This window comes from Giraffa tippelskirchi, chromosome 7 (assembly GCF_054371585.1).
Source record: "Giraffa tippelskirchi isolate mGirTip1 chromosome 7, T2T-mGirTip1v1.2.pri, whole genome shotgun sequence".
Taxonomy (NCBI): Eukaryota; Metazoa; Chordata; class Mammalia; order Artiodactyla; family Giraffidae; genus Giraffa; species Giraffa tippelskirchi.
The window spans coordinates 5,380,800-5,406,757 of record NC_137281.1 but is presented as its reverse complement, the minus strand read 5'-3'; the positions used below and the strand labels follow the sequence as shown (position 1 = coordinate 5,406,757).

The 25,958-nt window shown below is 43.7% G+C and overlaps 2 protein-coding genes and 1 long non-coding RNA gene across 10 annotated transcripts in view; 1 reads left to right on the top strand and 2 right to left on the bottom strand.

The window, feature by feature from the left end:
* PPP2R1A (protein phosphatase 2 scaffold subunit Aalpha) overlaps nucleotides 1–25,958 on the top strand; it is a 133,674-nt gene that overhangs the window by 93,639 nt on the left and 14,077 nt on the right. For 2 of the 5 annotated variants that reach the window (XM_081514741.1, XM_081514739.1), the window contains exon 1: nucleotides 16,855–16,967. The exons of 1 other annotated variant lie outside the window; for it this stretch is intronic. In XM_081514741.1, the coding sequence (XP_081370867.1) occupies nucleotides 16,890–16,967 (78 nt within the window). In that variant the 5' untranslated portion in view covers nucleotides 16,855–16,889. Of the gene's footprint in view, nucleotides 1–16,854; nucleotides 16,968–21,686; nucleotides 25,288–25,958 lie in introns of those variants that run through there. 2 more of the 5 variants (XM_081514742.1, XM_081514743.1) reach the window with 2 other exon arrangements.
* On the bottom strand, nucleotides 7,222–8,029 carry LOC145515171 (protein tyrosine phosphatase type IVA 1-like). Of its 4 annotated transcripts, XM_081514937.1 has the most exons (3): nucleotides 7,939–8,029; nucleotides 7,636–7,866; nucleotides 7,222–7,578 (listed from the first exon to the last, which is right to left on the bottom strand). In XM_081514937.1, the coding sequence occupies exons 1-3, from the start codon at nucleotides 7,969–7,971 to the stop codon at nucleotides 7,450–7,452; spliced, it is 393 nt and encodes a 130-aa protein (XP_081371063.1). In that variant the 5' UTR covers nucleotides 7,972–8,029; the 3' UTR covers nucleotides 7,222–7,449. The 4 variants fall into 4 exon arrangements, with proteins under 4 accessions (XP_081371063.1, XP_081371060.1, XP_081371062.1 ...); XM_081514934.1 differs by having other exon boundaries at nucleotides 7,636–8,021; XM_081514936.1 differs by having other exon boundaries at nucleotides 7,222–7,773; nucleotides 7,867–8,010.
* Nucleotides 8,319–8,453, bottom strand: LOC145515179 (uncharacterized). The gene has a single exon (XR_014060720.1). It is a non-coding gene; the product is annotated as an uncharacterized LOC145515179 (long non-coding RNA).

Below are 25,958 nucleotides of genomic sequence, written 5' to 3'. Positions count from 1 at the left end.
TCTATGCATCTGTGTCTCTTATTCTATCTCGCATATTGGGTTATCGTTACCATCTTTCAAATTCCATATATATGCATCAGTATACTGTATTGGTGTTTTTCTTTCTGGCTTACTTCACTCTGTATAATGGGCTCCAGTTTCATCCATCTCAATAGAACTGATTCAAATGTATTCTTTTTAATGGCTGAGTAATATTCCATTGTGTGTATGTACCACAGGATCTTTTCAAATGAGTCAGCTCTTTGCATCAGATGGTCACAGTTTTGGAGTTTCAGCTTCAGCATCAGTCTGATTTCCTTTAGGATGGACTGGTTGGATCTCCTTGCAGTCCAAGAGACTCTCAAGAGTCTTCTCCAACGCCAAAGTTCAAAAGCATCAATTCTCTTGTGCTCAGCTTTCTTTATAGTCCAGCTCTCACATCCATACATGACTATTGGAAAAACCATAGCTTTGACTAATGGACCTTTGTTGGCAAAGTAATGTCTCTGCTTTTTAATATACAGAGTAGGTTGGTCATAATGTTTCTTCCAAGGAGCAAGCATCTTTTAATTTCATGGCTGCAGTCACCATCTGCAGTGATTTTGGAGCCCCCCAAAATAAAGTCTGTCATTGTTTCCACTGTTTCCCCATCTATCTGCCATGAAGTGATGGGACCAGATGCCCTGATCTTAGTTTTCTGAATGTTGAGTTTTAAGCCAACTTTTTCACTCTCCTCTTAAACTTTCATCAAGAGCCTCTTTAGTTCTTCTTTGCTTTCTGCCATAAGGGTGATGTCATCTGCATATCTGAGGTTATTGATATTTCTCCTGGCAATCGTGATTCCAGCTTGTGCTTCATCCAGCCCATTATTTTGCATGATGTACTCTGCATATAGTTTAAATATGCAGGGTGACAGTATACAACCTTGATGTACTTCTTTCCCTTTTTGGAACCAATCTCTAACAGACTGCTTACACTGGTTAGAACCATGTGCAGTTCTGTTGCTTCCTGACCTGCATACAGGTTTCTCAAGAGGCAGGTCAGTGGTCTGGTATTCCCATCTGTTTAAGAATTTCCCAGAGTTTGTTGTGGTCCACACAATCAAAGGCTTTGGCATAGTCAATAAAGCAGAAATAGATGTTTTTCTGGAACTCTCTTGCTTTTTCAATGATCCAGCAGATGTTGGCAATTTGATCTCTGGTTCCTCTGCCTTTTCTAAATCCATCTTGAACATCTGGAAGTTCACAGTTCACATACTATTGAAGCCTGACTTGGAGAATTTTGAGCATTACTTTACTAGCGTGTGAGATGAGTGCAATTGTGCGGTAGTTTGAGCATTCTTTGACATTGCCTTTCTTTGGGATTGGAATGAAAACTGACCTTTTCCAGTCCTGTGGCCACTGCTGAGTTTTCCATATTTGCTGGCGTATTGAGTGCAACATGTTCACAGCATCAGCTTTTAGGATTTCAAATAGCTCAACTGGAATTCCATCACCTCCACTAGCTTTGTTCGTAGTGATGCTTCCTAAGGCCCACTTGACTTCACATTCCAGGATGTCTGGCTCTAGGTTGGTGATCACATCATCGTGATTTTCTGGGTCATCAATATTTTTTTGTATAGTTCTTCTGTATATTCTTGCCACCTCTTCTTAATATCTTCTGCTTCTGTTAGGTCCATACCATTTCTGTCCTCTATCGTGCCCATCTTTGCATGAAATGTTCCCTTGGTATCTCTAATTTTCATGAAGAGATCTCTAGACTTTCCCTTTCTATTGTTTTCCTCTATTTCTTTGCACTGATCACTGAGCAAGGCTTCTTATCTCTTCTTGCTATTCTTTGGAACTCTGCATCAAATGGGTATATCTGTCCTTTTCTCCTTTGCCTTTTGCTTCTCTTCTATCCACAGCTATTTGTAAGGCCTCTTCAGACAACCATTTTGCCTTTTTGCATTTCTTTTCCTTGGGGATGGTCTTGATCCCTCCCTCCTGTACGATGTGATTAACCTCTGTCCCTAGTTCTTCAGGTACTCTATCAGTTCTCATCCCTTGAATCTTTTTGTCACTTTCACTGTATAATTGAAAGGGATTTGATTTAGGTCATACATGAATGGTCTAGTAGTTTTCCCTACTTTCTTCAATTTAAGTATGAATTTGGCAATAAGGAGTTTATGGTCTGTGCCACAGTCAGCTCCCAGTCTTGTTTTTGCTGACTGTATAAAGCTTCTCCATCTTTGGCTGCAAAGAATATAATCAATCTGATTTCCGTATTGACCATTTGGTGATGTCTATGTGTAGAGTCCTCTCTTGTGTTGTTGGAAGAGGGTGTTTGCTATGACCAGTGCATTCTCTTGGCAAAACTCTGTTAGCCTTTGCCCTGCTTCATTCTGTACTCCAAGGCCAAATTTGCCTGTTATTCCAGGTATGTCTTGACTTCCTACTTTTGCATTCTAGTCCCCTGTAATGAAAAGGACATCTTTTTTGGGTGTTAGTTCTAGAAAGTTTTGTAAGTCTTCATAGAACCATTCAACTTCAGCTTCTTCAGCATTACTGGTCAGAGCATAGACTTGGATTACCGTGATAGTGAATGGTTTGCCTTGGAAATGAACAGATCATTCTGTTGTTTTTGAGATTGCATCCAGTACTGCATTTCGGATTCTTCTGTTGACTATGATGGCTACTCCATTTCTTCTAAGGGATTCTTGCCCACAGTAATAGATATAATGGTCATCTGAGTTAAATTCACCCATTCCAATACATTTTAGTTCGCTGATTCCTAGAATGTCGATGTTCATTCTTGCCATCTTCTGTTTGACCACTTCCAATTTGCCTTGATTCATGGACCTAACATTCCAGGTTCCTATGCATTATTTCTCTTTACTGCACTGGACTTTACTTCCATCACCAGTCACATCCACAACTGGGTGTTGTTTTTGTTTTGGCTCCGTCTCTTCATTCCTTCTGGGGTTATTTCTCATCTGATCTCCAGTAGCATATTGGGTACCTACTGACCTGGGGAGTTCATCTTTCAGTGTCCTATCTTTTTGCATTTTCATACTGTTCATGGGATTCTCAAGGCAAGAATACTGAAGTGGTTTGCCATTCCCTTTTTCAGTGGACCACGTTTTGTCAGAACTCTCCACCATGACCCGTCTGCCTTGAGTGGCCCTACATGGCATGGCTCATATTCATCGAGTTAGACAAGGCTGTGGTCCATGTGATCAGTTTGGTTAGTTTCCTGTGATTGTGGTTTTCAGTCTGTCTGGCCTCTGATGGAGAAGAGTAAGAAACTTATGGAAGCTTCCTGATGGGAGAGACTGACTGAGCGGGAAATTGGGTCTTGTATTGATGGGCGGGGCCATGTTCAGTAAATTTTAATCCCGTTTTCTGTTGATGGGTGGGGCTGTGTTCCCTCTCTGTTATTTACCTGGGGCCAAACTATGGTGGAGGTAATGAAGATAATAGTGACCTCCTTCAAAAGGTTCCATGAATGCACTGCTACACTCACTGCCCCCAGCCCTGCAGCAGGCCACCTCTGATCCACGCCTCTGCCAAAGACTCCTGGACACTTATGGGCAAGTCTGGGTCAGTCTCCTGTAGGGGTCACTGCTCCTTTCTCCTGGGTCCTGGTGAACACAAAGTTCTGTTTGTGCCTGCCGAGAGTTTGTTTCCCAGTCCTGTGTAAGTTCTGGTGGCTCTTTGGTGGGATTAATGGTGACCTCCTCCAGGAGGGCTTATGCCATACCCTGGTCTGCTGCATCCAGAGACCCTGCCCCTGCAGCAGTCCACTGCTGACCCGTACCTCCATAAGATTTCTCTTTGACTTCAGCCATAAGGATGATGTCATCTGGATATCCGAGTTTATTGATATTTATCCCAGCAATCATGAGTCCATCTTATGCTTCATACAGCCTGGCAATTTGCATGATGTACTCTACTTATCAGTAAATAAGCAGAGTGACAATACACAGTCTTGACGTACTCCTTTCCCAGTTTTGAACCAGTCCATCATTCCACGTCCAGTTCTAACTGTTGCTTCTTGACCTAAATACAGGTTCCTCGGGAGGGAGGTAAAGTGGTCTGGTATTCCTATCTCCTTAAGAATTTTACAGAGTTTGTTGTGATTTTACCATAGAGTCAAAGGCTTCAGTGTAGTCATGAAGCAGACAGAGATGTTTTTCTGGAATTCCCTTGCTTTTTCTTTGCTCCAGAGTATGTTGGCAATTTCATCTCTGGTTCCTCTGCCTTTTCTAAATCCAGCTTGAACATCTGAAAATTCTTGGTTCACGTACAGTTGAAGCCTGGCTTGGAGAATTTTGAGCATTACTTTGCTAGCATGTGAAATCAGTGCAATTGTGCAGTAGTTTGAATATTCTTTGGCATTGCCCTTCTTTGAGATTGGAATGAAAACTGACCTTTTCCAGTCCTGTGGCCACTGCTGAGTTTTCCATATTTGCTGGCATATTGAGTGCAGCACTTTAACAGCATCATCTTCTGGGATTGAAATAGCTCAGCTGGAATTCCATCACCTCCACTAGCGTTCTTTGTAGCAAAACAAAAAAGATCTTAATGACCTAGATAACCACGATGGTGTGATCACTCACCTAGAGCCAGACATCTTGAAGGGCGAAGTTAAGTGGGCTTTAGGAAACATCACTTCGAACAAAGCTATTGGAGGCGAAGAAGGTTTTCTTTGTATTGACATTCTGGAATCAGTTGAAGTATTGAGAATTCAACAACTTAAACATAAAATAACTGTTTCGACCCAATGGATCTATAGATGGAACATTGTACCTGAAAGGTAAACCACCATTTTTAACTTACATGAGACGCTTGAACATTTTCCACAAACTAGATCACGAAGCAGCAAGAAGAAAATACACTCACACACATGCCTACAAGTATGTGTGTGTATCTGCTCGAATTCCTTATAGTGTGTTTTTATTTTCCTACTTTAATCCTATTATTTGTCCATATCGCCTAAAATAATATAAAATGAATACAGTAACAAAATTTGGATTAATAAATTAGTCTACTTATGTTTACTATAATAATTTATACATTTGTATATAAATAGTTTATTTGTTATTTTATCTATGTTAATTTCATTTCATTAATTTTCAAATACAATTCTACCTTACAATTTTTTTCTTTGAAATCTGTGTACTTAGTATGTGTTGGCTTTTATTTAGAAATGTACACACATTCAAAAGGTAGGATCTGTGTATATGTATAGCTGATTCACGTTGCTATAACTTGAAACTAACACAACATTGGAAATCAACTATACTCCAGTAAAACTTACAAAAATGAAATAAAAAAGTAAAAAATCAAAGTTAATCACAATGTAATTTTATCTGATACTATCAGGACATTGAGATAATAAGCTATTCACTCTTTCTCATAATTTTTCCAGAAGGCTCTGAAGAGGATTTAATTTATTTACTTTTTGGCTTAATTTTTAATTTACCTCTATTTCAACTTAAATTTTTTCAATTTTATTTAAGAAGATTGAAGTATAGTTGATTTACAGTATGATATGTTTGAAGAGTACCACATAGTCATTCACAGCTTTTAAAGGTTCTACTTCATGTATTGTAATTATAACATGTGGGCTATGTGTCCTGTGTTGTTCCATGTGTCCTTATGTCTATTTTATTGGACACATAGCAGTTTGCATCTCTTAATCTCCTGCCTTTTCTTGCCCTTACCACCCTCCCCTTCTCCAACTGTAACCCCTAGATGTTTTTCTGTATTTACCAATCTATTTCTTCTTTGTTACATTCTTAAGTTTAATCCATTTTTTTCGATTCCTCAGAGAAGCAAATATCATATAGTGTTTATTTTTCTATGTTTGATTTATCTCTTTAAGCATAATAACCTCTAGGCCTATCCATGTGGTTTCTATGGCCAAATTCCATTCTCTTTAATGACTGAGCAGTATTTTCTTGTGTATGTATCACCTCTTCTTTATCCATTCATCTGTTGGTACTCAGTTTGTGTCTGTATCTTGGTTATTGATTTTAAAAATGCCACTTTCAACATTGGGGTGCATGCTACCTTTTTTTTTCCTGCACCAAACTGCACGTGGAACTTCCCTGACCAGGAATCGAACTCATGCCCATTCTGCAGTGGCAGCACCAAGCCTTAACCACTGGAGCACCTAGAGAATCCTACAGATTACTTTTTGAAATAGTTTTTTTTTTTTTTTTTTGACGATAAACGCATATCATCATTTATTTAATGTTTAAGCTCTTGCACTAGATTTTTACAAGCTGGTGAACACTGACAAATTATTTCTCCCACAGAACTATAACCACTTGTTCCCGGACAGTATAAATATATGGTTGAGCTAATGTTAATACACATCACCATTTTATCAATTACATAATAAAACAAATTGTCAAGTATCCAAATATTAAGTTACACAGCTCAAAAGCTATATAAAATATTAAATGTCTGCTCAATTCATTAGCAGAAACCCACTTTTTTTTGCGAGAGAGGCTGGGAATCACACTTCAAACAAAACTAAGTCGGTAAACAACTTCAGGTAAGTATGAAAAAAAATTACAAGAATTTCAGAAATTTTGATTAAGAATTGTTTTAGTTACAGTAACAAAGTATTTCTACCTTTTAAAAAAATATTTACTAAATTAAAGCGCATATTCTACATGTTCTGCACAAGACAAAGGCAACATTTTACTAAAAATACTTAATAGCCCCCTCCCATTCTTTTTTCAGGCCCTCCCTGTAAGTTGCACCCCAAAGTGCAAACATTAAAATGAACTGTAAGGCTTTTGTCTGGAGACATTAAAGACATGTGCTTCTGTACAATGTAGATTTTCAAAATGGAAGCCTTCTACAACATAAAATGAAATTTATAGAAAGATATTAAATAATCACTGTTAAGACTTGGTTAATTAAAAAGGGAGCAAATCTGATGTATACTGGTATGAGTGTGGGAGATGTAAACATATTGTGAGTAAACAAACCTCATAGGCCCTACTTTCTATGTTTGAAATGATGCAAGGAATAAACCACATAAGGTCCAGAGTGTTCATAGTTCCTGGGATTTGTTCTATATGATACTAAAAATATACAAGTATTGTGCTGGGTATTTTGGCACCTAGTCTTTCTAAATTCTTACATATTGGTAAGATTCTGGCATGGAAACAGATTTAAAGACATGACTCAATACTGCATGATTTCAGGAAAGGTCAACTGGTACAAATTATAAGCACATATTAAATGCTGAACAGCAAGAATTCTTTACTAGTATCCAAATAGGTTGATCATAACCTGAACAGAGACTGCAATTCTGCCAGGCCTGTGGCCTGGTAAAACTGCTTTTCAACACTCCTATGGAAGCTTCATCGGACTTACTCACCAAGTCAACTGGGCTATCTGCTATGTACGACAAATTTCATCCTGTCTCAGGTTCCACTTCCCAACAATGGCATCATGCACCCTGGTTTTATTGAACACAACAGTTGTTTCTATGCCCATTGGAGTCTTTGAAGCGCAGCCGCATTTTAGGACGATACTTCTCCAAATACAAAAGTTGCTTGCTGTTAAAAGCTTCTCGCCGTTTTTGTCTTATGAACTGTACTGCATCTTCATATTTCATTCCACCTTCAATTAATGCTAGGGCAACAAGCACTGGAGCTCTGCCAAGGCCTGCAACACAATGAACAGCAATACAACAACCAGGATCTTCACGAAACTTGATTTTCACAAGACTTAACCAATCATCAACAATCTGGTTAGATGGTGGTGCGCCATCATCAAAAGGCCAATCAAGAACATGGATGCCTTCTTTCTCCACAAGGGTAGTGTCATAAGTTGCTTCACATACTCTTACGATTGTGGTAACTCCATACTTCTTAAGTTCCTCTATAAATTTGCTTAAGGTTGCATTAGTTGGGTTGTGTGTAATAAGAAATCTCATGTTCCTGTATGTAACTTCCACAGGAGCTGGGCGGTTCATTCGAGCCATGTTAATTTAGTTAAAAACACTCAATAGGGATATGAAAGAATTTAAAAAATTGAATACAGAAATGATGAAAAGAAACGCAATCAACTTCAATATATTCCACTTGAAATTCTCAGTGCTTTTAAGTATGAAGTTGGGAGTAATGAATGAATGAACCTCTTAACAAGAAGCAGCAATTCTTCAATCCGGTAATACTGAGGGAATAGAAAGGAAGTGCGCTGAGGTTTACCCCATCCAGATCAGAACTCTTGTAAAAAAATGCTCTGTGGATTTCAATTCAACACTTCTGTGTCCAGGTTAACCAGTCTTATGGGGGGCTTCTTGGTTGAGCAGTAATGAATTTCTGCAGTTCACTTGTCTGCATAGAGGTCGTGCTGTGCCTGGCAGTAATCTCCACTGCCCTTCAGAAACTCCATAAATGTGTGACCGAGAACACCACAGAACTGAGGAATATGTCTACTCATTGAAGATTGTGGCCTAACCATACAGCCGGTCCCGAGGCGGCGGCGGCGGGGCAGGGGCGGCGGCGGGCGTCGTGCGACGGCGACGGCGGCTTCGCGGGCGGCGGCGGCGGCACCGGAGTCGGTCCTGCAGTGAGCGGCCCGGGGAAGAGCACGCAGCCTCGCCGCCCGCAGCCCAGGCAGCCAATGCACGCGCCGCGGCCAGTTTTTTTTTTTTTTTTTTTTTTAATGTAGAGTCAGGTGTGGAATTGCTGGATCATATGGTAGTTGTATTTTGAGTGTTTTTGAGGAGCTTCCATAGTGTTTTCCATAGCGGCTACACCAATTTGCATTTTCCACCAACAATGCAGAAGAGTTATCTTTTTTTTTTTTTTTTAGTTTATTTATCTATTTTTTAACTTACAATATTGTGTTGGTTTTGCTATACATTGACATGAATTCGCCATGGGTGTACATGTGTTCCCTTTCCAGAACCTCCCTCCCACCACCCTCCCCATCCCATCCCTCCGATCACCCCAGTGCACCAGCCCCAAGCACCCTGTATCATGCATCGAACCTGGACTGGTGATTCGTTTCACATACGATAATTTACATGCTTCAGTGGCATTCTCTCATATCATCCCACCCTCGCCTTCTCCGTAGAGTCCATAATACGGTTCTATATCTGTGTCTCTTTTGCTGTCTTGCATACAGGGTTATCTTTACCGATTTACTAAATTCCATATATATGTGTTAGTATACTGTATTGGTGTTTTTCTTTCTGGCTTTCTTCACTCTGTATAATAGGCTCCAGTTTCATCCACTTCATTAGAACTGATTCAAATGTATTCTTTTTAATGGCTGAGTAATATTCCATTGTGTATATGTACCACAGCTTTCTTATCCATTCGTCTGCCAATGGACATCTAGCTTGCTTCCATGTCCGGGCTATTGTAAACAGTGCTGCAGTGTAAACAGTGGATTACTATGTTGTAATCCATACAGTCAAGTACTTTAGCATAGTCATTCAGAGCATCACATGAAGAACCATTTGAAAGGAAAAGACATGAAAGACACAGAAAGATCCATTTTGTGTATACAGGGTTTGGAATTTGGGGTTCTTTGATTTTTTTTCTCATCGAGCTGCTCAGTTTCTGGGATCTTAGTTCCCTGACCAGGGATGGAGCCTGGGCCTCCTTCAGTGGACACTCAGAGTCCTAGTCACAGGACTGCCAGGAATTCCCTGGAGCGCCCAGATTTTCAGTGAACAATGTGGATATTGCCTCAAATTTAGGAGAGATTTTTATGTGGTTTTCTCTGTATTGATGTTCTGAAACCAGTGAAAGTATTGACAGTTCAACAGTTTGAAAAACAAAGAAGTTATTTTCAACCAATTGATATATAGATTGAACCTTGTATCCCAAACAGAAACCACTATTTCTTTCTCACATGAGACACTTAAATATTTACCAGAAACTGGATTACAAAGGAAGAAGAAAGAAAAATGAAAGAAAAACCTACATTATATGTAGGTTTTGTGTATATGTCTGTGTGTGATCCGTGTGTATATGTGCATAAAGTCTGTCATGTTTGTTATCCATCAGTCAGTATATTGGAAAGTTGCACAGTAAGAAAAATTGAAAATACCACTAATTACAATAACAAAACTCAGTGTATGTTATCTGAGGAGTACATTGCCATGTTAGCTGCTTCTTAAAACTCCATGAAATGTTTTTTTCATTTTCCTACTTTAATTCTATCATGTGGCCATATCTCCTGTAAAACCATTCATGAATAAGGTAAAATTTTTCAATTAAGAAATTAGTCTATATAAATTTAATGTAATAATTGATATGTTCGCTGTTAGAGTATTTTCTTATTTTATCTATGTTAACTTCTTTTCTGTTAATTTCTAAACATAATTCTACAGTATAATTTATATCTTTTCTTTGAAAAGTTGTATACAATGCATTTACTAGCTTTTACCCATAAATTACAGCATATTTTTCAAAGGTAATCACAGTGTCATTTTATCTAATACTGTTAAACACCACCTTTATAATATGAGGATGTTGCAACAGTAATCTGTTTTCTGTATCCCATCTTTTTATTTTTTTTCAGAACGCGCCAAAGAAACCTTTATTTATTTACTTGCTTATTTAATTATTCACCTTTGTTTCCACTTTTTATTTTTAAAATTTAATTTTTAAAGAGTGAGGTATATTTTGTTTACAATATTATGTAAGTTTCAGATCTATAATGGTTATTCACAATATTTAAAGTTTATACTCCACTTATTGTTATTATAAAGGATTAGCTGTATTTCCTGTTCTGTACAATATTTCCCTGTACTTTATTTATTTCATACATAGTCATTTGCAGCTCTTATCCCCCTACCCTCTGCCTCCCTTTGGTAGCCTCTAGTTTGTTTTCTATATCTTCAAGTCTGTTCTTTTTGTTATATTTAGTAGTTTGTTCAATACTTTAGATTCCACAAACAAATGTATCATATAGTGTTTTTCTTTCTCTGACATATTTACTAAAGCATAATACCCTCTAAATCCATCCGTGTTGTTGCAAGTAGCAGAATTTCATTATTTTTTATTGCTAACTAGTATTCCATTTTGTGTGTTATAGATATAGTCCATCTATATGTATCACATATTCTTTACCCATTCATCTGTTGGTAACGCAATTTGCTTTCGTATCTTGGTTATTGTAAATAATGCTGCTATGAACATTGAGGTGCGCTTATTGTTTTGAATTAGTGTTTCTATTTTCTTCAGATATGTGCCCAGGAGTGGTCTTTGATGATGGTCATTCTCACAGCGTATCCAAGTTTTTTGATTGGTGATATGTATTTTAAAATATTAAAGACACATGCACAGTTTATACAGTCAGAACTCAACAGAAATTCACAGAATGAACACATTTCTGTAGTCTGTACCTAGATCAGTAAATGGAATGTTGCCAGGACCCCAGAACCCCTGACCTGTTCCTTCTCGTTCACTACTCCGCAGGGTAACCACTGCCCTGACATCCAGCAACACAAATCACTTTATAGTCAGTCTGAATTTTATATAAAGTAAGTAAACTATTCTTGTATTTGGCTTTTGTCATTCCTCATGTTGTTTGTGAATTTATCGCTGGGTGTTGTCATTGATCATTTGTTTGTGTTGCTGTGTAGGGTTCTATCATGTGAATAGAAAACAATACTTTAATTATTCCACTGTTAGTTGGCATATGGATTGTCTTCAGTTTGGGACTATTAGGAGTAGTGCTGGTATGTAAATCGAGAACATGGTTTGATGAGACACATACTAGTTTCTGTTGGCTATATATTTAATAATGGAGTTGTGTGACAGATTTACATTTTTATCATTTTTAAAGATTGTTTTTGATGTGGACCATTTTTAAAGTCTTTGTTGAATTCATTATAATATCGTTCCTGTTTTATGTTTTGGTTTTTTAGCCATGAGGCATGTGGGATCTTAGCTCCCCGACCAGGGGCCAAACCTGTACTCCGTGCATTGTAAGGCTAAGTCCTAACCACTGGACCACCAGGGAAACCCCTGCATCTTTACCTTTTAGGGGCAGTGCCAAAGAGGTCTGGAAAATGTTTGGACAAATTTCCACAGTCACAGCAGTGTAGGAGATACTCTTGGTTTACCAACATCCTTGTCAACATTTTCTGTTTATTTTTTTTCATTTTGGACTTCTAATTGGTGTGTCATGGTTTCAAGTAGTGATTTTATTTTATTATGAAAGTGAAGCATGTTTTCACATATTTATTTATCTTTATTGGGAAACCTCTTTCTGAAGTACGTATTAATTCATCCATTTTTTTCTTTTGTATTGCCTTTTTCTTACTGATTTATAGTAGTTCTATGTACCTGCTGGATATGATACCATTCTTGGTTTCCTTTATTTCGTGTTCTTTGTCTCTGTCTTCCTGTGTGTGTGTGTGTGTGTGTGAATGAGGAGGAAGTGTTAATTTTAATCTAACAGTATTTACTTCTCAATAATGTTTATTAGTCTGCTTAAGAAAATTTTCCCCATTCTAAGACTAGAGACGTTTGTCTTTGTTTTATTTTTAAATTTTTATTTAGCTTTAATATTTAGATTAGCCATCCATCCAGAACTGACTTGTTGCATGTGTGGACACTGAATTATATATTTTTCTGATAAGTTAACAGATTTCAATTTATTCAGCTATGTGACATTATTCTTTCTTTTCATTTGTTCTCACCTCTCACTGCTCATCCAGGTTAATACCACCTCATCCATGAAGTCTCCTGATAAATCTGTCTCTTTCTGCCTCCTCCAGCCTTTTAACAGGCACACAGCACCACACAGGTGGTGCTAGTGGTAAAGAATCCACCTGCTAATGCAGGAGACAAAAGAGATGCAGGTTTGATCCCCTGGAGGAGGGAATGGCAACCCACTCCAGTACTCTTGCCTGGAGAGTCCCATGGATGGAGGAGCCTGGTGGGCCACAGTCCACGGGGTCAGAGAGTCAGACACGACTGAAGCAACTTAGCACAGGAGCACCACACAACCAAGGTCGGTTTTGGTATCAGAAATCTTCATGAATCTTTTTGCTCAGTTACTCCCAAAAGTTGAAAGGAAAGGTGTACCTTATTGGGAGACAGTTCTCCATGACCCTCTCATTTTATTTTTCATGTCTTATATCAGCTTCTGTTCTGGGCTACTTTGAAAGGATTTTTATATAACCTCCTTGGAATATGGCAGTAGTGTCTGTCTTGGGGACAAGGGAAGATTCATTATCAAACTAATATAATAAAGAAAATGTCTTCCTTGGAAGCAAAGGTTGACAGATGTACTTACAATCCACACTGGAAGATTAGGATTTCTTAAGCATAATGTTCTCCATCTGTGACACAGACCCCGCTGTGGGTGTGGCATCCCTTTGGACTTCTTTGTACAACCCCTGTGGGGCTTGTGGAAACAAAAGGAACCAGGTGTGAACTTGAAGCTCTTGCTGGCTGTTGTGCTACAGATAATAATGGCTTCTGTCCTAGGTGTCTCACATCTTATGCCAGCATCCATGAAACTGGCAAGGTAACTTGGTTTGCAAATGGGGTAAAATCTAACACCCTTTACCTTTCTTGACAATCCTGGAAATGAGGATGGGGTAGTGACTGAACCAACACAACAAACAGCCTTCATGTATTATCACAAAAGCAGAGGGAAGCTAAATAGATGAGGTAGTTGGGGGCCTCTCTCAGTCTGTTTGGGCTGCTGTAATGAAATTCCAGAGAGCGGGTGGTTCATAAACATCAATTTATTTCTCTCAGTTCACAAGGCTGAAAGTCTGAGATCTGGGTGACAGCAGGGTCAGGTGAGGGCCCTCTTCTGGGTTGCAGACTTCTGGTTGTATCTTCACAAGACAGAAGAGGGCAAGGGAGCTCTTTCAGGCTTCTTTTGAAAGGTCATTATAATCCCATTCATGACCTAATCTTCTTCCAAAGCTCCATCTCTTAATACCATAACCTTGGGAGTTGAGTTTCAATATATGAATTTTGAGCACACACAAACAGACCATAGCAGGATCCTTTGGAAAAATTCAGCATCCTGCATCAGAACATATCAGAAATTGTTGTGTGATATGCTTCTGTTCCCACATCCCACAGAGGTGACTGTTCCAGTAAGGGGAGATGCAGGTAGACAAGTGTTAGTGAGACATATTACCTTTTTACTTGCCTCCAGCAAGTGGTAAGGATTTTGGTCAAGCGCCACTAACGTCTGATGTACAAAGTTTTCATTATATAAATTATATTCTCTTTGTTGGCAAGTTAGAGGCCCCAGCCTCCATAGCCTTGTCTAACTTGTCATCACATCTCTGCCAGTTGGGGTAGCTGATATAACCTGACCAAATTCAAGTCCTATTTTCCAGTGAAAGTTTAATGGGATTCTTTGGGCAGATTACCATGCTCAATCCTTCCAGCAGTGAAAGAAAAACTATTGTCTCTTGGACTCCCCATTAGGCAAAGGAGGCCCAGCACTCACTACACTCCTGGGACATGGGAGACAATGTCCTAATGATTTTGTCAGTTAATACCTCTGGCAAAGGGATGCAGCCTCCACTTACAAGTCCCTACTGCTTTATGAGCTCAGGGCCACTCTGACACCACCCACAGGTGCACTGCTTATAAGCAGCAGCAATTAGCTTGCCAATAAACGCACCTCACAACAGAAGCCTGATCCGTAGAAGCCTTGGGATTCTTGGGCTTGATGTTCCAAATTTGGGGATGAATCAACTTGGACTCCACTGCCACCAAGGTACAGGGCCCCCAAAGTCCTGCATCTGACGGGAATCACTTATTCGAGAATGAACCCTGACTGGCTCCAGCAGCATCCTGGCTTTATAGGAATAAGTGGTATCTATCCCTTTGAGAGAAATTTTCAGCTCTACACTATAGCCAAAGCCACTGGCACTACCAACCCTCAGTCTTCTGAGACCTCCCTAAGTTCATGGTCTGACCTACATGGATGGTTTAGGCAAGTTGAAACTAATGGTGCCCCCTGGGCCGCTGTGGCTGTGCATTCTTAGTGCCAGCTGTGCAGGAATAGGAAACAGAGGTGGTCAGACATGTGGACGATTGCCAGTGTGTCCAAGTGGCACACAAGTGTTTAGTGTGCCTTGGATATTCCTCTTTTAGGATGTGAAATGTAGAAACAAATTGTTGTGCTGAGAGAATTGTTTGGGTCACGGGTTGAGATTCTCTTGGTCAGGGTCTTTTCTGTGAAGAGTCTGACCAGAATCAAGCTGCTGACTGCATCTATGAGCTGCAGAGGCTGTCTCTGCATGGCACACTTGGGACTCTTATGGCCAACCTAGATAGCTTATTTAAAAGCAGAGACATTACTTTGCCAACAAAGGTCTGTCTCTAGTCAAGGCTATGGTTTTTCCAGTGGTCATGTATGGATGTGAGAGTTGGACGATGAAGAAAGCTGAGCACCGAAGAATTGATGCTTTTGAACTGTGGTGCTGGAAAGGACGCTTGAGAGTCCCTTGGACTGCAAGGAGATCCAACCAGTCCGTCCTAAAGGAGATCAGTCCTGGGTGTTCATTGTAAGGAGTGATGTTGAAGCTGAAACTCCAATATTTTGGCCACCTCATGCGAAGAGTTGACTCATTGGAGAAGACCCTAATGCTGAGAAGGATTGGGGGCAGGAGGAGAAGGGGACGACAGAGGATGAGATGGTTGGATGGCATCACTAACTCGATGGACATGGGTTTGGGTAAACTCCGAGAGTTGGTGATGGACAGGGAGGCCTGGCGTGCTGCGATTCATGGGGTTGCAAAGAGTAGGACACGACTGAGCGACTGAACTGAACTGAACTGACCTGACAAATAAAACTCTAAGATATTTAAAGCGCATCCTTAGCTAAGGAGATTTATAGCCTCCGTGGGTTGGCAGAGTTAGGGTTGGGGGAAGATCCTGGGAATAAGGAGGAAAAGACTGAAATATGCCACGTCTCCCCCGCTTAACCCCAGCTCCCTTTTATAGGGAGCAGTTTCCTAACTGGAGTGAGTCTTTAGCACAGACTCAGCTAAGGGATACGAATTTTGAGAGGGAGAGAGAGAGATTGAGATTGACTGATAACGCGGCTCTGGGGGCTTGGCCAAGACTAAAGAGAGGAAGGGAAGAGGAGATACGTAGAGATCTGACGATTTAATAGGAGCTGCTTTCCAAATAGAACGTACAGTTTGGGCAAAGCCTTGTTGGCATGAAAAAGCATGATGTGCTCAAGCAGTTAATTTTCCAGAACTGCTGAAGAGTAAAAAAGGGAGGTGGGAGACAGGCGTTCAGGAATCAGATCCACGCCTGAGGGGCGTTGGGTTTTACCCAGAGTAAAGCAAGTCGCCACTCTTCTCGGGGCCTCAGCAAAACAAGGCATGAATCAAAGACGCACTCTCTCCTCCTCTCGCACAAAGGTTGAGAAGTCCGCTTGCCAGCAAGAGGAACCACCGCCTCCCAAACCAAAACCTGCCTCTAGTTCTGGCTGCCCCGCCAATGACGTCATACATTCCTAGCGACGCACGCGCAGAAGAACTCGGAGAAGAACTGGCTTAGCCACCTCCCAATCTTACTCCTCATTGGCTAGAAACAACTGCTCGTCTAGGCCGATGTTAGCGGCGACGTAGGCGGGCCCAATCTTGGTCGCTAAGATACCACGTACTTCCGTTTCCTCCTCCCCCTCTCCTAGGCTCCGGCAAACTTAATCTCGTCCCTTCGGCCAATGGCAAATGGGCGGTAGGCGGGACCTTATTTGTTCGGACCAAAGAAACGCGGGCTCGGTCCGGAGTATTGCGGCCAATGAATGTGGGGTAGCCCCTGTAAAGTGGCTCGGGCGTCCCCACGCCTTTCTTTCCTCCTCCCAGCCCAACCCCTCCCTATCCCGGTTTTAGCACGGCGCTGGCCGCAGTCTTGACAGAAACGGGACGGGCCCAAGATGGCGGCGGCCGACGGCGACGACTCGCTCTACCCCATCGCGGTGCTCATAGATGAGCTCCGCAACGAGGATGTTCAGGTCCGGAAGCTACGGGGACTTGAGGAAGACGGGAAGGGGAACCTAGGGGCACGGGCGTCCCTCGCGGACAAGGTTCAGTGTTCGCTGGGAGTGGCGGAAGGGGCGGCGGCCAATCAGCGTTCAGTTTTCATCTGTTAGGGTCCCCGGACTCGATGAGACGGCGCCCGGGATTGGGTTTCTGCCCAGCGGAGGGCGGGAGCGAAGGCGAGCTTGGAGGGTCCCGGGCCTGCCAAGTGTGCGCGGGGACCTGGGCCTAGGAGCCCGCGGGACTGGAGGGGTCGACCGATTGGGTGGGGGAGAGGCGAAGGAACGGCTCGGTGATTGGCGGCAGCAGCCCTTGAATGGTGCCTTGGGGATGGGCTGGGCGCGTGACTTGCTCCGAGTGGGGGAGGGGCCGCCTCATTGGTGGGGGTCCGGGTAGTTTTCACCCTTCACGGTTTCAGCGGCTAAGGCTCTGCGCTGTGGGGTAAACTTTCCAAATGGGGACTAAGACGTGAAGACTGACTTTCCAATTCCTGCCGTCCCACTCTCTCCAGTTTTGGTGTAGACCCCCGAAGGGGAGAGGAGCGAGAAGCTCACTCCCAAAGCGGGAACTGGCCAAATTTAGGTACGAATTACGAGGTGGAAACTCGCCCCCCTCCCGGGATCCTCCCGTGGAGTGGAGGGTGGGCAGTGTACTAAACGGACTAACATGTCTGATGTGTGGGGGCGGGGGGCTCAGCTATCTGAGCCCCGCAGACGAAGGATTGAGAAGAGGTCGAGTTCTGTAGTTGGCCTGTCCCAGCCCTGCCTCTCACCCGAGTGACCTTGGGCCGATTACTTCACCGATCTGGGCCTTTGTTTTCCATAAACTGCTCTAATAATAGTCCTGGTCTCACTGGGAGGTTGTAAGGGGCTGAACGAGTTAATAATAAGAGTCATATAGAACGGCGCCCGGTCTGTTGTAAGGGCCCAATAAATGTTAGCTGTAATTGTGGGGAGTGGTGATTGAAGAGTGTCGATCCTCCCTTTGGGCCTCAGTTTCCCCATTTATAAAATTGTGCGGGTTACACTGGCCCAGTCTCTGTGGTTTGGGCTCTTATGACCGTAGTTTGGAGTCAGAACAGCAAGGCCAGCATAGTGGCTGCACAGTGAATGTCTAAGTGGTGGCAGATGAGGATTAATCCAGAGCTAGATCAGGTGAGGCCTGTGGACCAGCAAGGCAAAGACTTTGGTGAGGTGGAGGAGCCAGTGCCAGGCTTTGCATAGAGGAATGACATGCTCTGACTTTTTGCTGTCGGATAGGGGCCAGGCAGGAGCAGAGAGACCTTTCTGGATGCCAGTGCAGAGCAGCACCGGCATTGGCAGAATTAGGGGTATCTTGAAAAGGAGGGTTGTTGAGGTTTGCTGGTGGTTTGGATGCAGTGTGGTAAGTGATGGAGGAGGAGGAGTCAAGATGACTGAGGTTTGAATCCCAGCACTACTGGTGCACTCCCTGTGTGCCCGGGACCAGTCAGTGCCTTGCGTGTTTTGGGTCCAGATTCCTCATCTGTAAGGAATAATGATGAGTGAGGAAGCAGCATCTACCTGGTTGGGAGGTTGCAGTGGAATTGACCCCTTAAGTGGCTGCCTCAGAGAACGCATTCAGTGATGACCTCATTCAGTTGTCATAGCAGTTTATGGTTTTATATTTGGAAAGTGAGATTCAAAGAAATTGCTTCCTTAGCCAGTGAGAAAGCAGTGGCTGGGTTGCATTGTCTCAGGGGTGTTTGGGGCACCACGTTTCTTAAAATGTGGTCCACTGGTGGAGAGACCAGGTTTCTGTGTTACTTATACTGTCTGCTTCAGTTTTCTCATCTATGAAGTGGGAATAGGGAATTCCCTGGTGGTCCAGTGTCTGGAACTCGGCACTTTCACTGCATTGGGCTCAGAGTTCAATTTGTGGTTGGGGAACTAGGGTCCCGCAAGCTGTGCAGTGGAGCCCCCCCCAAAAGTAATACTTAACTTAGCACTTCACAGGGATGTTTCAAGGATTAAATAGGTTAGTACAAGGGAAATGCTTATAACAGTGTGCGACATGTTCTAAGTTTTCATTAAATTTAGTCTGCCAGTTGTGGTAAGATGAAGGCTTCATCTCTCAAAGGTGAGGTGCTTCAGGCATTTAAAAACTATTCTCTTAATGGTTACTATAGAGCAGTGGGTCTTAACAGGTTGTCACGACTGGTGGGGGGAGTACCGTGAGCAGCAGCTAGCGATGCTCCCCAACATCCTGCACTGCCCAGGCCCTCCCTTCACAAGGGATGGTCCACCCCCAGAGGTCAGTGGTGCCAAGGCTGAGAAACCCTGCTGTATGCCAGCCTGCTAAGTGCTTTGTGTGGGTGTGTTGAGTCCTCACAAAAGACATCTGAGGTAGGTGCTGGATTTTTTTCCAGTAAATGTTTTTTGATTGTCATATCTCAAGCCACAGAGAAAATAGTACCAAATCCAGATTCAGAAGTTTTTTAAAAATTTTGTCATGTTTTTTCACCTGTTTCTCATCCTCTCCCCACACACTTTTTTTTTTTCTGAAGTATTTTAAAAATAAATCCCACGCCCCAGATACTTTCTCCTACATACTTCATTTTGCGCCTCTAAAACCATGGCTGTGCAACGCAGCATGTGGGATCTTTGTTCCCCAACAAGGGATCAGACTAGTGCCCCCTGCATTGGAAGCTTGGAGTCTTAACCCCTGGACCACCAGGGAAGTCCTAAAACAATGGGCATTTTAATAACCACAATGCCATGATCATACATCAGTTCAGTTGAGTCACTCAGTTGTATCCGAGTCTTTGCAACCCCGTGGATTGCAGCACGCCAGGCCTCCCTGTCCATCACCAGCTCTCAGAGTTTACTCAAACTCATGTCCATTGAGTTGGTGATGACACACCCAACCATCTCATCCTCTGTCATCCCCTTCTCTTTCCGCCTTCAGTCTTTCCCAGCATCAGGGTCTTTTAAAATGAGTCAGCTCTTTACATCAGGTGGCCAAAATATTGGAGTTTCAGCTTCAGCATCAGTCCTTCCAATGAATATTCAGGACTGATTTCCTTTAAGATAGACTGATTGGATCTCCTTGCAGTCCAAGGGACTCTCAAGAGTCTTCTCCAACACCACAGTTCAAAAGCATCGTACATAACTAAGTTTTTACAGTGATCTTTGATGTCATCTAACAATCGATTCATACACATAATCAGATTTTCCTGATTGTTCCAAAAGTGTCCTTTTACAGTTGGCTCCTTTAAATCCGATTCTGAATCTTCAATCTGAATGTTTGGTCATTGTCACACAACCCAATAAATACTGAAATAAGACTTAGCCAAGAGCATTGGGTTTCAGGGCAGCGCTTTTCACCGTCAAGCTGGGCCCTGTGGAGACAGAGTAGACCCGGAGGTGACACAGAGGTGGCAGTGCCATGGGTAGAGGCCGACCAGGGTTTTGAGTCCTTGTCTGGCAACTTTATGAGTTACTCAACCCTTCTGGGCCTTGATTTTCTTGTTAAGTGAGAAAAAGGGTGGGAGACACACCTGGCAGGGCTGCTGGTGAGGACTGAATGAGATGGACTAGGTAAAGACAGTAGGTTCTTGCACAATCTAAGACATTTTGGGTGCCCACACCTTAGAAATGTGACATCATAGACTCTGGCTTCTTTTCTAGAGTACATAGAGTACATGGGGTTTGAAGCAGAACTCAGGAATCAGGTTGTGCTCTGAGAGTTTAGTTGGTGTAGGGTAATGGTGAAGAATGTGGGTTCAAGATCCAGGCTCTGCCGTGCCTTCTCTGGATGATCTGCATTTTTAAAGACTTGAAAAATGTTCATGCTTGCGGTTTTTGATGTGCCCAGCCCTGTACTCGGCTCAGGAATCACCAGCTGGTAACAGTCATGTCCCTTCCTCATCCCAGAGACAAGTCACCTTCCAAATGGGGGAGCAGGCACCTCCATAATTATAAGGCCAGGTAAACTGCTAGGGAAGGACTAGTTTATGCTGCGGTTTCCAAGGAAGTGGGGAGATTACTTTTTCCTTTCTATTTCAGATTAGCTTTTTCGTTTCTCTGCTCAAGAAATAAAAATACATGAGAATTAATAATAAGAATAATGGTTAACACTTGCGTGCTTGCTTCATGCCGGGCTCTGTGTCTTCCTTATTTGATTATCCCAGCAATCCTGTGAGACAGGCATTGTTGTGATAACCATCTTACAGTGAGGAAACTGAAGCTCTGAGGTGCCCAGGATTTACCTGGGGACCTTAGCTAATTGGTGAAGCCAGAATACATACTTGTTCATTCTTTACTTGAAAAAAAAAAAAATCAAACGCTCCAGAAATAGAGATTGTGGTCCTCATTTCACTCTCCAGTGATGCAGAACTTTTCACACCCATCTGCCTGCACACACCCACACACATTATGTTCATTTAAAAACATGATTCTTCATGGAATGAGGTGGAAGGATGTTAGGATTTTATAGAAGTCGAAGAGGCACTTGTGTCCCTCTCTAGGCGTTTCCAGGCTGAGGCTTGTTGTTGAAGCCGCCACCTTGCCGCGCCCGCCACCCGGGTTGTTCCCAGCCACCGCTCTACCAAACTGTCACAGTTGGGAGCATATTCCCCCAGGTTCTTCTCTTCCCTGCCTGTAGAAATACATGTATAGCCTTGATTTTAAAAAAGTAGTTCAGCATTTAATTATTGGACTCTTCTTGTTTGCCAGGCCCTGTCCTGGGAGACTTGGAGGCACAGAGTGCAGAAGACAGAATCCCTGCCCTTGTGAAGCCCACATTCTAGTGGGGAAGGAGAAACAGTGAACAAAGAAGTACAGTTGACCCTTGAACAGCACAGGTTTGAACTGTGTGGGTCCACTTACATGCAGATTATTTCAGTAGGAGATACTATGGTACTACGTGGTCTGCTGTTGGTTGAACCCACGGATGTGAAACTTCAGATACGGAGGGCCCACTGTAAGTTAGACCCACGTTTTCAAGTGAGCGGATGGTGGGCGCCCCAACCTTGTGTTTTTCAAGGATCTGCTGCCTATGTTGGAAATGATAAGAGTTAAGATGTGTAGAGTCATGGGGGCGTGCTGGTTTACCCAGAGCAGGCATTGGTGAGGACTGAGCAGAGGCCTGAATGCAGTGAGGGGAGCCCTGGTGTGTCTTGAGGGAAGCTGAGGAAGCAGCACGTCAGCAAGTAAGAAGACCTGACGGTAATGTTTGTGTTTCAGTTACTGTCAAGGGAGCTACTGTGACAGGAACCCGGGGAGCAAAGGGAGGGAATGGGAAGTGAGGCTGAACCTGTACACAGGAGTCAGTTGTGTTGGCCTCGTAGTCCATAGGAGAGCCTTCGGGTGTCACTCAACTCGTGAGGGGAAGACATGCTACATGTGGGATCATACTGTATATGGTCATATCGGGGAAGCTCTGTGGATTGAATGTGACGTGGATTTTGAAAAGTGGTAGCGTTTCTGTGTGGATGTAGTGGTGAGAAGGGAGTTTTTATTTATTATGTCTCGTGTACTAGGCTGAGGGCTGTTGGGGACACAAGCAGTCCCAGCTCACAGTGATACGTGTGGTCGTGGAACCATGGGTGTGAACAGAGAGGTTCTTCTCATCCTCCTCCCTCTTATCAAAGAGGAAAATCTTTGCTGGATGTTCCTTGGCCTACTTGTGTCTTTCTGTCTAGGAAGAACTCGGTCATTGACTGGGCTAGTTAGGGTTAAGGTTGGCTGTAGCAGTGTTAGTCTCTCAGTCCTATCTGACTCTTTGTGACCCCATAGACTGTAGCCTGCCAGGCTTCTCTGTCCATAGGATTGTCCAGGCAAGAATAGTGGAGTGGGTAGCCATTCCCTTCTCTAGGGAATCTTCCTGACCCAGGGATTGAACCTGGGTCTCCCACATTGTAGGCAGATTCTTTACCGTTTGAGCCGCCAGGGAAGCCAAGATTGGCTGTAAATAATAGGAAGACTCTGAATAAATGATACTTAAATGACTCACATCAATAAGTCTGGCGGTAGTCCAAGCTGGTGTGACACTGTAGGTGTTGAGTCCCAGGCTCTTACACATTGTTCTGTTTGTCCTCCACCCTGCCCTTCCCAGTCCCAGGTTACCTCAAGGCCCCAAGATGGTTGCTGAAGCCCCAGCTATCATGGGCCCATTCCAGACAGGGAAGGAAGGATGAAGAATGTGACCCCCATCTCCCCATAAGAGCACTTCTAGAAGTCACACACACTGTTCCCACTTGGATTTCACTGGCCAGACATTAGTCTCATGGTCACATCCAAATGCAAAAGTGATTTAAAAATATCTTTGCAGGGACTCACATGCACAGATGGAAACCAGAGGTTCGAAGCGGCAGGATAGCCCAGTGCAGGAGCTCTTAACCTGGGACCCATCTGGCATTCAGGGCATGTCCATGAATTTGGATGAGAAAGATAACATCAGGCAGCACCTGTGTGCTTCCCACTCAAGATTTCACTGGCAGTTCATGTTCACCGTAGTTAGTTGTTTATATGTTTCTGTAGGTCTGTCTCTATATACATTTAATGTTTGGCTAAAAATAAGATGCAGGGCTTGTGATACTTAGTCTGGAGACCCTTTTATTGCCAGGCAGGTGAGTGAGTGGACCCCTTCAAGCCCAGGTGATCCAAAGACCCAGTGACACTATGAAGAGCGGGATTTTTTCTGAGGAGAGGCCACCATGGCGTTCCTTCAGGCTGTCATCACTGTGGTTCCCAAAGAGCGTCTCAGTGCCTTCAACCAGAGGGGGTGCAGGGTCCCAGGCACTCGCCACCCTCTTCACAGCCACACAGCCCGGGCAAGAGCAGGCTGAGGGAGTTCTTGCTGCTCCCCCTCCACCGTGCTCCCTTCTTGTTCTGCTCCTTCTCCGGGGAGGAATCCGGCTTGTGCTTGGGCTGGCAAGGCTGACTGGCTTACTCACCGCCAGGGCGTCGCCTTGTATTCGCACAGGAGCTCACGGCTGCAGCCCCGCTGTCAGGATGGGGACACGGAAGGGAGATGCCCAGGTGGCCAGGCCACCCGAGCAGCTGGGGTTGGGTCCTGGCCCACTCAGTGCTCATTCAGGCAGCTGTCTGCACCCCTAAGCCTGCCTCCACGCTGGTGGAAAGGTGGCATTGGTCATGTTCCCTGGGATGAGGGGATCAGGTGAGGTCTTGATACTAACATACTGAGTCTGAGGCCCTCCTTGTGTTAGCAGAAGGTGCGTTTTCAAGGGTGGCCATGACAAAGCACCGCAACTTAGGTGGCTGCAGACAACAGAAAGTGTTCTCTCTGAGCGCTCTGGAGGCCAGAAGTCTGAGATCACAATGTCAGCTGTATTGGTTCTTTCGAGAGGTTCCAGTCTGAGATCACGGTGTCAGCTGTATTGGTTCTTTCGAGAGGTTTGAGAAGTCTGAGATCACGGTGTCAGCTGTATTGGTTCTTTCGAGAGGTTTGAGAAGTCTGAGATCACGGTGTCAGCTGTATTGGTTCTTTCGAGAGGTTTGAGAAGTCTGAGATCACGGTGTCAGCTGTATTGGTTCTTTCGAGAGGTTCCAGTCTGAGATCACGGCGTCAGCTGTGTTGGTTCTTTCGAGAGGTTCCAGTCTGAGATCACGGCGTCAGCTGTATTGGTTCTTTCGAGAGGTTCCAGTCTGAGATCACGGCGTCAGCTGTATTGGTTCTTTCGAGAGGTTTGAGAAGTCTGAGATCACGGTGTCAGCTGTATTGGTTCTTTCGAGAGGTTTGAGAAGTCTGAGATCACGGTGTCAGCTGTATTGGTTCTTTCGAGAGGTTCAAGAAGTCTGAGATCACGGTGTCAGCTGTATTGGTTCTTTCGAGAGGTTCAAGGAGTCTGAGATCACGGTGTCAGCTGTATTGGTTCTTTCGAGAGGTTCCAGTCTGAGATCACGGTGTCAGCTGTATTGGTTCTTTCGAGAGGTTCCAGTCTGAGATCACGGTGTCAGCTGTATTGGTTCTTTCGAGAGGTTCAAGAAGTCTGAGATCACGGTGTCAGCTGTATTGGTTCTTTCGAGAGGTTCCAGTCTGAGATCACGGTGTCAGCTGTATTGGTTCTTTCGAGAGGTTCCAGTCTGAGATCACGGTGTCAGCTGTATTGGTTCTTTCGAGAGGTTCAAGAAGTCTGAGATCACGGTGTCAGCTGCATTGGTTCTTTCAGGAGGCCCTGCGTCTCTCCCCAGCTCCAGGGGGCTGCCGGCCATTCTTGACAAATCCCTTGGCTTGTGGACGCAGCCCCAGCTCCCTCCCTTGTCCTCACATGGCCTTTCCCTCTGTGTCGCTTCGGCTTCTCTCCTGTCTCTGGTAAGTCACTGCCGTTGGATTTCGGGCTTGTGTCTCTCCTTTCCTCTCACACCCCTCCCACACTTGGCACTTCTAACACCAGATGGCTTTCCCCTTCCTGATCAAGCAGTTCTTGGCAACACCAGCCGGATGTCCTATGATTGGCATCAAAGCAGGCCCATCTGCTCGATTTGATTATTTGCTAGAACAGTTCACAGAACTTGAGGAAACACTTGAATTTACCAGTTTGTTTTATAATAAAGCACGCAGTAAAGAGTCTAGATGAACAGCCATGTGAAGAGATGCAGAGGGCGAGGTCAAGGGAACTTCTTCCCCTGAAGTTGGGGTACGTCACCCTCACAGTATGTGGGGGTGCACCCCAAGCCCCATAGTCGGAGGTTTCTTACGGAGGCTTCATCACATGGACGTGACTGATACATTGTCAGTGCCCCTCTCAGGGGAATGGGGCTTGGGGCTGAAAGTTCCCAGCTTCTGAGAATGGCTTGGTCTTTCTGGTGACCAGCACCATCCAGGAGCCCAGCCAGAGTCACCTCATTAGAACAAGAGACATTCCCATCACCCAGGAAATTCCAAGGAATTTGGGGGCTCGGTATCAGGAACCAGAATGAAAAATCAGACATCAGAACAAGGGATGCTCCTTGTGTTCCTGTCACTTAGGAAGCTGCAGGGGT